General features: G+C 39.1%; 1 protein-coding gene across 3 annotated transcripts in view; it reads left to right on the top strand.

The window, feature by feature from the left end:
• FAM149B1 (family with sequence similarity 149 member B1) overlaps nucleotides 1-14,276 on the top strand; it is a 35,305-nt gene that overhangs the window by 17,576 nt on the left and 3,453 nt on the right. For all 3 annotated transcript variants that reach the window (XM_043981744.1, XM_043981742.1, XM_043981743.1), the window contains 6 exons: nucleotides 1,440-1,627; nucleotides 3,422-3,546; nucleotides 5,303-5,412; nucleotides 8,042-8,266; nucleotides 9,937-10,060; nucleotides 10,269-10,391. In XM_043981744.1, the coding sequence (XP_043837679.1) occupies nucleotides 1,440-1,627; nucleotides 3,422-3,546; nucleotides 5,303-5,412; nucleotides 8,042-8,266; nucleotides 9,937-10,060; nucleotides 10,269-10,391 (895 nt within the window). The remainder of the gene's footprint in view (nucleotides 1-1,439; nucleotides 1,628-3,421; nucleotides 3,547-5,302; nucleotides 5,413-8,041; nucleotides 8,267-9,936; nucleotides 10,061-10,268; nucleotides 10,392-14,276) is intronic.

Here is a 14,276-nt window from a genome sequence, read left to right on the forward strand (position 1 = left end):
TAACCTTTTCTGCTCCCTCACTCCTCTTGTCTTCTCTTATTTTCTGTTTATTTCACTATATATAAGGAAAGCAAATTGATTAAGCTTGTTCCCACTAAGATGTGAGTCATAACTGTTTCCCCCATTCTTTCTTATATTTACCTAGGTTTTTGCTTCTTAATAGCAACTGGATTTCTAATTGATAGGATTTAGAGAGCCTAGGTGATATTTTATTTATTTGTTGACCTGAAAGATAGGCTTTCCTTGAAATCATATCACTCAGCTGAAATGATACTTCTACTCCTTAGTTATTGTTCATATTTTCCTCCTTCTGACATGAGATTCAGGAGGTCCACTGGATCTGAAACACAATGAAAATATACCGGTTCTTACTGTTAGGGTGGGAGATTTGCCCATATAAACCAGGCATATCCAAAAACATCAGTATTCTACTTTTCCTAGTTTCTAGTACCCAGGAGGGTATATGTGTATGCTCCCTGAACATCTTGGCTATGGACATTCCATTTTAGAAAGTAGGGAAGAACTAGTTGTTGTTGTTCAGTTGTTTCCGTTGGGTCTGACTCTATGACCCCATTTGGGGTTTTCTTGGCAAAGGTACTGGAGTGGTTAGCGATTTCCTTCTCCAGCACATTTTACAGATGAGGAAACTGAGGCAAGTAATGTTAAGTGACTTGCCCATGGTCACATAGTCAGTACATATCTGAGACTGGATTTGAACTCAGATCTTCTTGACTCAAAACCTAGCACCCTATCCACTTTGCCTCCTAGCTTCCCAAGGAATAACCAGCTGTCTGGCCTGTCGACCCAAGGGAGCCTTAAAAGGCCCTCAGCATTTTCCTCCCCTTCCCAGTCCTTCACTTTTCCCATAGATGGCCTTGGAAATTCTTGCCTTGGTTTGATTGGGTGAAAGTTACGTTGATCATGTTCATTTGCGGAAATTGTTTACTCTTTATGTTTCATTATGATTTTTCCTTTATCCCTATTGCTCCCGACCTTGTATTATCTATATCTGTATGTGTCCCTTCTCCCCAAGTAGAATATCAGCTCCCAGGGACCAGAACTTGCTCTTTTTTATCCAGCACGTTGACCAACAAGTATCAGATTAACTGTCATAAGTTGTAATTTATAACAATACTAAGTACTGCTCAAGTGTGTTTATTAGTTCGATCAGCCATCAGCTCAGAACTTTCAGAATATTGCAGGGTATTTCACACAGTACTTGCAGGGGAAGGAGAAGAAATCTGTAATAAAAATGCAGTATTTTCACTTTGTGCAGAGCTGGTTTTGTCCAAAAGGCAGCTTCACACATGTAGCTTATAAAATGCGGGGTTGTGGTAAGACTAAAGAACCTCCCCAGTCCAACCGGCAATGCTTAGTGTTCTACAAATAACAAGAATGAAGTGTCTTTACTGCCTTCCCTTTATTTCCTTCTGTCTTAGGGAAGATAGGTTACATGGAAGAAAATTAGGCCTGTCTTGTGAGAGAAAAAAATTAGGGTATCCTCCCATTGCTCCATTTCATTGCATGAAGGAGGATGTCCTTGCCTATGTGTTTGACAACGTGTGGAGCAAGATGCTGGACTGCATGGAGGAGCTGATTCGGAGGCACTGGGAGGGATCAGCTTCAGGTAGGGATCTCTGTGGAAACAGTGTTTAAGGAAAAGCCTCGTCCTCCTCAGGCTTGGCCTCAAAAGGGGAAGCCGTGTGGCCTTGGCACCCTTCTGCTCTTCAAGGGCTAAAAGAGCTAGTTCGGGGCCTGGCAAGTAGTTTTCATATTGAATGAAATCTTCGTATATTACTCATGTGCAGAATGGACATGACTGGCAGCCTTAAAGCCAAGCTATGTCCTGTTGGGTCTGTATTACCTAACGCTGCTGTGTTTCACGTGATGTTATTTGGCTTTCTCTCTCTCTGGGTCTGCCTCTGTGTCATTTGTCGTTTTGGTCTTTACAGCATATCTGAATTTGAGCCCTGTTGTAATGGTCCTTACATTAACTTCATCTTTTGATGGCATCTTCTAACACATTTTTTTAATCAACATTTTATCTCACTTTTCCTAATTTATTGATGTCAGGTAGTATCTCACTGTCTTTCTTTTTCTGTAAACTTTAAATTCAGTTCATTGAGCATTTATTTATTAACCTATGTGCCAGTGGCTTTAGTGCATAGAGAACCAGACTTGAGGCTGGAAAGACCTGGGTTCAAGTTCCATCTTTGACATCTGTTGGCAGTGTGGCCCTGGGCCAGTCATTTCACCTCAGTGCTTCATTCGGCTGTCTAGAGCTGTCAGTTCCAAAGAAGGTGAATTTCCTCATCTGAGGGTTCTCCACACGATTGCTTTATAATAATACTAAGTCCCACCTCAGTCCCTATCCTCTACACCAGACACAGGGGCTAAGCGTGTACAGACAGGTCTTCAAAAATAGGGAACACTAACATTTTGAGATTGAAGTAGAACCAGAAAGGTATTTCTTTTTGTCTTGGCTGCTTAATGAGAGCAGTTGAAATGTTAGATCCAGCTATACCAGAAGACTTGCTCTTGATTTTTCTTCTTAAGGTTTTAGTAACTAGGGATAATTGAATTTCTAAGAGAAAAATCTTCAGCTTTTAAAATTGCTTTTTGTTAATCCTGCTATCACTGATATGAACTAGTTTGTTTGGAGTACAAAGATGATAAGGCCAATAGACAGAGCTCAGTAAATATTCGAAACATTGATACTTCTGATTTCCAAGGGGGTCAGGTGGCCATACTCTGCTCAAGGACCACAAATTATGCTCTTTTCCCAAGCAGCTGTCCTACAGTTAAATCCATCTAGTATTTATGAAATGCCGGTGTACTTGTCTCTCTGGTAAGGTCTGCCCTCCAAGAGCTTACTTTGTACAGCAGATAAATGTCATTGATCATAGGACTCTTAAGAGAAGGGATGCCTACTGTTGGTGGGTCAGTGGTATGATGATAGTGTTTAGATATGTTATTATATTTTATATGAAGACTAGATCACTTTTATTAATGACACTGGTAATCTTATATGAAAAAAGTCTATAAATCTTTCACAAGGCCAAGAACTCATGATTGGGAATTTTTAAGGTGGGCCAAAATCTAGGGTAGAACCCACTATTCCTGAAACATTTCCCTGTGCATCTTTAATTGCAAAGATGAAAATGTTTTTCTTTTCTTTTCCTATGAAAGAAAATGTCATGTAAAGCTCAAGTTTAGGTTCTTGAATCCTACTTAACCAGCACATTTGGGGAGAAATCATTTAACGGATTTATTTTCTGCTTATAGCAAAATCTTATCTGCTAAGATTTTCTCTCCAACTTGTCTGAAAAGTTCTTTGAGAAAATGACACTTGAACCAGTTTGAAAAGTCACATTGCTGCGACTCTTAAATGAACAAGGAGTGTCTTTGTTCTTTTGTGTAGATGATGAGAGCAATGCTTTGACAACAAGATCTGATTCTGAAAGCCCCTGTATACCCTGTGAACCTCAGCCATTGGTGTTACCTCGAGTGCCACAGTCTAAGATGCTATCTATCACGTCAAATCCGGTAAGCTTATGAAATCAATTTCTTGGGTAGCCTTGTACTGATAATATTAAGATTTTTCTCATGGGACACCTCTTTGTCATTCCCATCTGGGTCAGTGTGGTCTAGAAAAAATCTCTACTACATTCACTAATTCATAAGGGGAAATAATAATTTATAATAATAATATAAAAACTAAATAATAATAATAAAATAATAACATGAACTCTTTGTAATTTTAGTTTAGCTAAATGATGAGATTCTGACCATAGGGGAGTCTATTACAACTCTCAGCCAGGCCTTTTGAAGATATGTATTCTTTAGGGTGATCTCTGCTACATTAATCTAAATTTTATCGAGGATGTATTATTTTCCTCTCATTTCACAAAACATGGTCCTAAAATAATGAGAATAGTAGTCTTGAGAACTGTCTTGAGTTTTTCTTTATATTTACTTCTTCCTTTTTTCTGCTTCCTTTTTTTTCTTTTATCCTTTTTTCCTTTCCTATCCCTTCTACCTTCCTTACATTGACCTTTTATGGATGCAGAGAACTCACAGCCTAGGCATAGTAGGCAAGTCAAAAAGATGCCCATCTGTTTGTGCTTGGTCACCTGTCTATCCTCATTCATTAGCTCAGGTTTCAAGAGGATGTTTATTGACTCAGCAAAGAGGTCATTCCAGCTTTGAAATTGAGACTTAAATCATCCTAACTCACTAGAGCTTTTTCTAAGACAAAATCTGATGTTGTCTGTGGGAAATGAAACACCTAACTTCTTTCTCTGTGGTATAATAACATAGGCTTTAATGTAAAAAGTTTACATGGGTTGGATCTCTAAAGGGCAACACGGGAAGTATAAATTATACATGTGAGAAGTTCCTTAAAAATAAATAAAAGATTCTATGTCAGTTGGCATGGGAAGGGGCTGGCCTTCACCCTGGAAAGAGACTGAGCAAGAGCCAGAAGCCAATGATGAACCAGCCTGAGATCAGTCAAGCAAGGCTTCTGGAAAGTACCAGGTTCTAAGTTTAAAAAAAAAAAATCCCTTCACACTGCCTTTTAAGAGCTGTGTTCTAAATAGAATTGCAACTCGATTTGTCGAATTGGTGGAATATTAGAAGCAAAGTCATGGATTATCAATGATTGTGAATATAAAGACAAAGAACAGAAAGAGTAAATTAGCAGGTTTTCTTCATTTGTTGTAGTTGGTTTTTATTCTATTTGAACTTTATCTTTGCATATTTGCCTAGGTTCTGATTCATTATACTTAAAATATTATTAGGAGAACTAGGTGGTGCAGTGGATAAAGCACCAGCCCTGGATTCAGGAGGACCTGAGTTCAAATCCAGCCTCAGACACTTGACACTTACTAGCTGTGTGACCCTGGGCAAGTCACTTAACCCCAATTGCCTCACTAAAAAAATATATATATATATATTAGACAAAGTTTATTCTCTTCCTACCTATGAAAATGGCTTTTATCCTTGTTAGAGTGTCCTTTGTCTGGACCAGACACAGTGACCTAGAAAGAATACTTCCTAACTTACCTTGGACCCCAATCTAGGATTGAGGCTAGAGTAATTCACTAATATACTGCAGACATCAGCAAGCTGACAAGAAGCAGATTGAGAGAATGACCACCCTTCAAAAGCTTCCCACTTTTACTGGCAAATGAATATTTGAAAAGATCAGAAAACCAAACAGGTATTCCTAGGGTCGAATAAAGAATAATGTGTGTGTATGTGGGGGGGGGGTGTTTTGTTTGTTTGTTTTGACTTGTAGATGAGTCTCTGTCAAGCAGCCAGTGGCAGTCACCAGCCAAATGTGAATGGTTTGTTGGTGCATGGGATGCCCTTACAGCCAAGAAATCTCTCTCTGATGGACAAACTCCTGTAAGAAAGGTTTTTTTCCTCTTTTTAAAAAAAATCTGTAGTCTCTGGACTTTTCAGGTTATCGAAATATGGGGAATTAAATAAATCAGCATTTTAATTTAACACACATGGTGTGAAAGACACTGTGCTAGGCACTTGAAGGATATAAAGAAGTGCATCTGTACCTATCTCTGCCCACAAGGAAGTAATCCTAACAGCACAGTACATAAGATATACTGTTTGTATTATATAGTTATTGTTTATCTGTCCCCTCTTCCTACTAGACTGTAAGCAATGGGCAATATTTTATTTCAACATATCTCACCCAGATCCAAGCACAGTGACCTCTATGTAGCAGACAGTTAATGCATGCTGATGTGGAATGATTAAAGTGCTAGTATAACTAAGAGGTATAGACAGTTAGTGGTACTAGAAAGAGAAGAGAAGAGAACATTGGGGGCCGGAGTGATCATAGAGACGTTCGTGGAGTCAGTAGGTATTGGGAGGCAGTCTGGAAGGATATAGAGAGAAGAGAATAATGTCATCCTGGGGATGGGTAGGAGTTGGGTGGTATGGACAAAGGCATGAAAGTGGAATGATTCAAGGTGTTTTTGGAGGACAGTTATTTGGCTAGTTTGGCCAGAATAGAAAGTTTGTTAAGGAGAATAATGGGAGATAACTCAGAACTTTAATGCATTTTACCAGTCACCATTGGAATATGTCTAGAACAAAGGCCAGATAGAAAATGAAAATCCTGTATTGTGACAGGCCAAATGTGGATGTCCTTAAAGGCCAGGTTAACTAATTTACATTTTACCCTTTAGACACTGAGAAAGCCTTGAAGGATTTTGAGCAAAAGAAATGATATGTTGAAAACAATGTGTGCTCAGTTTGAAGAGATAATGGATCATTTATTTAGAATTGGAAGGGACCTCAGTCTAGCCTAGTCCAGCTCCCTCATGTCACAGGAGACTGAAGCCCAGATAGGTTATAGGACTGGTCCAAAGTTGCACATGTAAATGACAAAGACAGGATTTGAACTCAGATCCTCAGACTTCAAGTCCAGTCCTCTTTACACAGACCATGCTAAGATAAAAAGGCCACTTGGAAGCCTATTGCAATAGCTAAGGCATGGGCTGGTAAGGGGCTAACCTGTGTTTGTGGCATTGGGAGCAGAAAGGAAAGGATAAGAGTGTAAGACTTTGCAAATAAAGAATCAGTAGGATTTGGTGACTAATTATATTAGAGAAAATCAGGAAAGTATTACAGATTACTGAGATTTCAAGCCTGGATGAATGGAAAATTAGCAGGAACAATGAAGTTGGAAAGGTGAACTAGTTATCAGAGGAAGCTGATAAGTTCTGTTTTAGAAATGTTGAGTTTCAGATAATGGGACTTCCAAATGGAAATAGTTTGGGACACATGGGGTTTTTCAGCTCAAGTGAAAGGTCAGAGTTGGGAGATAGGTTTGGAGTAATCAACATGGAAATAGTTATTAGATCTGTAGTTTTAGGTGTGATAGCCATGGAGAGATTATAGAGAATGAATAGGATCTTAGGGCATTAGAGAGCACAGGCCATAATAAAGCAGATGAGGAATGCCCTGTGTTCATATATCACCATCCTTCAAAATGCTTTGACATTTTATAAAACTAGATCTACAGGGGTGGCTAGGTGGCACAGTGGATAGAGCACCGGCCCTGGAGTCAGGAGTACCTGAGTTCAAATCCGGCCTCAGACACTTAACACTTACTAGCTGTGTGACCCTGGGCAAGTCACTTAACCCCAATTGCCTCACTAAAACAAAAAACAAAAAACTATATCTACAGAGAACTCAGAACATCATCTAGGTAGAAGCAGTGTTATCTCCCTTTAGTACTTGACGAAACTGAGGCCAACAGAGCTTGGCCGATTTAACTTTGCTGATTATATGGTGACCAAGCTACTTCATTATCCGCAAGACCACATAATTTCTTTTGTATCAGCCAGTTTATAGAGTAAATTTTTTTTTCACCCTCATCTAATATGACTTTCATTTTAAGCCCGTAAAAGTTTAGGTAAGCCACTCCCTTTCATTTATCAGAGGACTCATTTTTTCAAGAGGAAGGGCAGTTCTATGGCACCAAACCCTTCATCCTAATGTGGATCAGGTCCTAGTTGGCACTCTTGAGACAGTTCTATGGCTCCCTGCTGAAAGGCACTACCAATACAACAGATACCTTCCACGTTGAGCCCATCAGAGGCATTCTGACTAGGACTTTTTAAAGGCATAATTCCATTAGAGTAAATTTCAGGTGTAGCGGCAGGCCAGTGAGGAAACATTTTTAGGTAGGTGGATTTTTTTGATGACTCCCTGCCACATTGCATGTAAGACCAAGTAGGGTTGGTTCTGAGGACAAGTGAACAGTTTTCTTTTCCCGGTTACTTTTGTTTGTAACTGAAATTATACCATACTCTTGGGGAAGGGTTAGTTTATCAGACCTGGGTATGAAGATTATTCCTTGGGATTAGATTGTTTATTATAAAGTTTATTTTTTTTTCTTTGAGCATGTTGTACAAACCAAGGCTTTTATCCTGTGAGATTTCCATTTCCATTTTCAACTTGTTGTTGAGGCGTATTTTAAATTCTGGATTTTTCATTTGGCTGCTAGAGATTTAGATGACAAGTTACTGATGAGACCTGGATCCAGTACCATCCTTTCTAACCGAAATTGGCCAAATCGCACACTGGAGCTCAGTTCATCGTCTCTATCATATACGGTGCAATCTGCCAGGAGGCGCAACCCCCCACCACGTACCCTTCATCCAATTGGCACAAGCCATTCACGCTCAGGGACACCAAGACCCATGGATGAAATGATCAGAGGAACCCGACTGTAGGTTTCAAAATCATACTCTGTAAAATTAGAGAGCTCTGATAAAACAAAAGAAAAAATTTAATTTTAAGTAGAATAACTCAAAATGGAGAAAAAATTAGAACCATATAGTTACCGTATGGTTCTGATAAGTTAACTTGAATGCAATAAAAGATGAACAATAGGGGGAAAGGTTTTCATGTGAAATAGATTCTAGATGTCATGCATCTCCATGTGTAAGAAATCTGTTGACTCAAATATAGTTATGGAATTGACCTTCTGGGGAAGAGGTTAATAATAAAGTAGAGGGTATGAGAAATTATGCTTAAGGTCCAAGATGAGGGCAAAGTCTGATATTTCTTTCTGAGAAGGAAAAGAATTCTCTTTACATCCCCAAAAAGTGATTAAATCTATTCATGATGATACTGTTGGGGTTTTTTCTAACTTCTTTCTTTCTTTCTTTCTTTCTTTCGGTTGCTGGGTAATGAGGGTTAAGTGACTTACCCAGGGTCACACAGCTAATAAGTGTCAAGTGTCTGAGGCTGGATTTGAACTCAGGTACTCCTGAATCTAGAGCTGGTGCTTTATCCATTATGCCACCTAGCTGTCCTTGATACTGTCATTTTTGAAATCAAATAACCAACTTTTCATACTAGCAAAAAATATTCCTTTATGGTCTTTATAGGACTCCTGTCTTAAAATATTAGCCTATCACTCCAGGATGCTCCTTCATTTAATGACATTACTGATCACTCCAAATAAAGTGGATATATAAATATAAATATATATGTTTCACAGCGTTAGAACAGAGATCTCCACAATGGCTAGCCACATCAGGAGGACACATGCATGTGTCCTTTTGCAGACTGTTTTCAAAGTAAATGTGCTTTACTACTAATAGTAACCCCCAAAGTATCATTTCTTGATTTTTTCCCCTCACTTCTCTCTTTTTTAGCTACCCATTATGCTTAACTAGATTCCTTATCACAGGAGAATACTGACCAGAAGAAGGGGAAAATGGGGAGGGGAGAATGGCACAGGGCACCAAAGGCCCTTGGTGAGTGACCACTGGCCATCTTGGACAGCAGTATTCTGTGGTATTGGATATTTGTATTGGACCATTGGAATTTATAGTTTTCAAATGCCCATCAGTCTAATTATATTGCTAAATAAATTCACATCTTTGCTTATCAACCATCCTTCTTAACTTATAGTTGTACTTTTCCAGCTTTTAAGAAACCTTTTAAAAATGAGAGTTGTCTTCTGGCACATGATAGCATCAGTTAGTCGTACTTGCCATCTTAGGTATCAGTGATAGGTAGTTTAATCCACATCTATGTTAAGGAAAGATATTTCATGAGCTAGACAGATTACTTCTGATACTGTTTATGAAAGACATGATCCCAACCTGAGTCAGTACTGCAAAGAAAGCATTGAGATTTTGTAAATGAAGCCCAAACTCTGAGACCTTCCAAATGTTAAGACAGAATTCTCTTCCCATACTGCATAAGAGAAATCACCAACTTTTTTTTTCAAAGAAAACCCTGGGAAGCACTGGCCAGATATTTTCTTAAATGAAATTGTGCCTGGGTGACTTGAAGCACCACTGTATAGACATTAAGCTCAACTGTTTCGTCTGTGTTTGAATAGATTGTTTTTGCTTTTTTCTTTCGGTTCTTGGGGAATGGCAGCCCGACCGCAGCTGACTCCTTGTCTTCTCCTTCACCAATGCCACTGAGTCGAAATAACCTGCTTCCCCCAATCGGCACGGCTGATATGGAGCACTTAAGCAGTGTGGGATCACAGCAGCAGACGGTACAAGGCTCACGTGTCTCTGTGTGTTCGGTGGGAGCTGCTTCTGTCTGGGCTGGGCAGGAATGGTTTCTCCTGGGGAGACCTTGTCCTTGAGTACAAAGCTTGTGTTGTTGACGAGAATGCTTTCTCAGGCTGGGGCAGGACTTAGGTGGGCACGCTCACACCGGAAGCAGTAATTGGCCATCTGATCTTTTGCCTTCTCCCTCAGAAATCTCGAGGTGATCCTAACCGAGCTCGCAGCGCAGTGGTGGATGAGCCTAACCAGCAGCCCCAAGAGAGACTCCTTTTACCTGACTTCTTCTCCAGACCCAACACCACCCAGTCATTTTTGGTAGAGTACAAATACCCTCTTTGGTCTTTGTCGCTGGGGAACAAAATGGGCAGAAATGCTAGTTTATAAGCTTAGCATGTAACTTTACAGAGAGCAAATGGGACAGCATTGCTTTAAGACACTGTTCAGGGAGTTAACATTGCCAGTGTGACTTATGCTGAGTCACTAGCAAAACCTTTAATTGTCTGTGAAAATAACATGATGAGAGCTGACCAAAAATTAACAGAGACAAATTCATATATAAAGTTTCGTAAAGAATCTTATTGATAGATTGTACCTTAGAGTTAGAAGATGCCTTAGAGATCACCTAGTCCAGCCCCATCATTTTACACACTGAGCTGGTGTTACTATGTAGTGTTACTACACTATTTAATACCATATACTCTAAAATATTTTAGAGCTTCTACTTAGGCCTCTGAAAATAAACAAGAGAAAATTAAACCAGTGGTTTGTGCACACAGCCAGCTTTGTATATCAGTCAGTCACAGTAACTGTCTAAACATCTCTCAGAGAACTACCAGAAGAACAGAGGATAGGATTCTGACGAGTAACTGGTGAAATGAGATAGATGCCTTTAAAAGCTTTGGTTTTGCATTAGTGTATGTAAATTTGGAATCTTGACATTACTAAACAAAAAATAATGGTGAAAAGTCTTCCTAGTCAACACATTTCACACCAGGATGGAGTCTTGCAGGGATAACTGCTCGTCTAATACCCTGCAAATGGCTCAGCCCCAACTTTTCTGTTAGCAGCTTCCAGAGTTAGAGAAGAGGCCAATCTAGGCTGCCAACACTGCTCACTAAGGGGCCCTTTTCCACTCACAGATCCAGGGAATGGGAATGGTACCTCAGAAGGTGTAAGCATAGTGATGGATTTGACCTATTTGCTCCTTGACTTGGGGTTATAAGGACACAGATCTGTGTGACTATGTGACCACCTATTTATTTTCACACAGAAAAATGAAGCGTGAGACAGATGAATGGATGAGATCTTGAAAAGAGGAAGGGAACCAGAGAAAATAGACCCAAAACAAAAATGTAAAGGAGAAAACTAACAGCTACTAATTCCTAGTTATTACTGAGTCCTAGAAGTATATTTTAGAAGCTCTATTAAATCTTCTTCCCTATATGTGTACTTAATATCACATATGGCAATAATGCTTTTAGACTGACATAAGGCATAAAGCTTCTTAAACAAGATTTATTTTGAGTGAAACCCAACCCGTGCAAATCCTTGTTTTAACAAAAACAGAGGTAACAGGCATCTTTGTCTTAAATAACATTTCTCCCAACATGCCTTCATAGGGCCTTGTACTTTCTTATAGACAAGTCACAAAATTCATCTAGGGCAGTGGTGTCAGACTCAAGTAGACACAGAACTCTGAGGACTATACGGACTTTTGTCAGCAAGGTTATGTCTCTGCCATTTAGTACACTGTCCAGATTTGCCAGAGCTTTACTTCCACAAGGAGCAAATATATTAATTTCATGGCTGCAAGTTGCTATCTGCAGTGAGCCCAAGAATATAAAATCTGACACTGCTTCCATTTCTCTTCCATCTGTTTACCAAGTGATAGGATCACTTGCCAAGATCTTTGTTTTTTAAATTTTAAGCTTCATACCAGCTTTTATACTTTCCTATTCCACCCTCATCAGGAGGCTTCTTAATTCTTCTTCACTTTCTGCCATCAGAGTGGGATCATCTGTATATCTGAGATTGTTGATATTTCTCCACGCAAATCCAATTCCAGCCTGATTCATCCAGCCTGGCATTTTGCATGATGTACTCTGCATCTGAGTTAAATAAATAAGGGAACACACCCCCATGTCGTACTCTTCTTCCAATCTTAAACCAGTTGTTCCATGTTCATTTCTGACTGTTGCTTCTTGACCTGCCTGCAGCTTCTTTGGGAGACAAGTCAGTTGATCTGGTACTCCCATCTCTTTGATGACTTACCACATTTTTTGTTGTGAACCATGCAGCTAAAGGTTTTAGTGGAGTCAATGAAGAAATTTTTTTTCTGGACCTTCCTTACTTTCTCCATAATCCAGTGATTGTTGGTGATGTAGTCTCTAGTTCTTCAGCCCCTTTGAAAACCAGGCCTACTATTCTGGTAATTCTTGGTTCACATATTGCTGGTCTAACTTGTAGAATCATAAGCATGTGAGATGAGCACAATCGTTTGGTATTCTGAACTCATTTTTCCTAATCCAGTGTCCACTGTTGAGGTTTCCAAAGCTGCTGGCATATTGAGTGCAGCACTTTAGCAGCAACATCTTTTAGGATTTTAATTAGTTTAGCTGGATTTCCATCACCTCCACTAACCCTACTGTTAGCAATACTTCCTAAGGCCCACTTGACTTCATTCTCTAGGATGTGTGGCTCTAGATTAGTAACCACACCACTCTGCTTGAGTGATGTTAAGATTTCTTCTTGCGTAGTTCTGTTTGTTCTTGCCACCTCTTGTTAATCTCTATTTTTATGAAGTCTCTACCATTTTTGTTTTTTTGTTATGCCCATTTTTGCATGAAACTTTCCTTTGATATCTCTGATTTTCTTAGAGATCTCTTGTCTGTCCCATTCTATTGTTTTCTTCTCTTTCTTTGCATTGCTCATTTAAGAAAACCTTCTCTCCCTTGCTATTCTCTGGAATTCTACATTCATTGGATATCTTTCCCTTTCTTCCTTCTTTCCTTAGCTATTTGTAAAGCTTCACCATACAGCCATTTTGTTTTCTTGCTCTTCTTTTCCTTTGGAATGCTTTTTGTTGCTGACGTCCATACAATATTTTAAACCTGTCTGTAGGTCTTCAGGCATTCTATTTACTAAATCTAACCTCCTTAAATTGACTCATCACCTCTACTTCTTATATAATAAGGAATATTATTTAGGTCATACCTATATGGTCTTATAGTTTTTCCTACTTTCATCAATTTAAGTGCAAATTTAGCCACAGTCAGCTCTGCCCTGCTTCATTTTTTGTTGTTGTTGTTTTTGGGGTGTTTTTGTGTGGGGCAGTGAGGGCTAAGTGACTTGCCCAGGGTCACGTAGCTAATAAGTGTCAAATGTTTGAGGCTAGATTTGAAATCAGGTCCTGAATCCAGGGCCAGTGCTTTATCCACTGAACCACCTAGCTGCCCCCATCCCTGCTTCATTTTGTACTCCAAGGCCAAACTTGTGTCTTATTCCAATCTTTTGGAAAAGCAATCTTTTGCTTTCCTACTTTGGTATTCCAACTCCCTATGATGAACATGACATCTTTTTTTGGCAATACTTCTAGAAGATGTAGGTTTTCATAGAATTGACCTCTTAAGCATCAGTGATTAAAGCATTGATTTGTATTACTATTATGCTAAACAGTTTGCCTTGGATATGAACAGATGTCATTCTGTCATTTTTGAGATCATACCCCTGTACTGCTTTTCTCACCACAGTAGTGTATGTAATGATCACTTGAATTAAATTACATTTATGTAGGAATGGTTAACAATATGGGTCAACATCCATTCTTTTATCCATTCCCCCTTTTTTCAGCACTGATAATTGAGATAGGGACTGGACCTTTGATTTTATTAGGATTAGGTTATTAGGATAACCCCACCAGTGAGAGTTAGCACTTTATCTGTAATTTAGTTTTAGAGAATTGCCTAAAGCCCTGAAAGGTTATGACTTTCCCACAGCCACGCTGCCTTTTTAGACTGTCTGCATCTTGTTTTTATTATTTATTCTAGTTTGATGCTGACTTTTATCTTTGTTCTAACAACTTAGTGGTCTGACTGGAAACAAACAGGTGGTTCAGAAATTACTCTAGCATGAACCAGTTATTTCTTGTCAGTATGACAAACTTCATAAGTTATTAAGCTTAAGAGGATGGAAATATATGAA

The sequence above is a fragment of the Dromiciops gliroides genome, chromosome 2 (assembly GCF_019393635.1).
Source record: "Dromiciops gliroides isolate mDroGli1 chromosome 2, mDroGli1.pri, whole genome shotgun sequence".
In the NCBI taxonomy this organism is placed as follows: domain Eukaryota; kingdom Metazoa; phylum Chordata; class Mammalia; order Microbiotheria; family Microbiotheriidae; genus Dromiciops; species Dromiciops gliroides.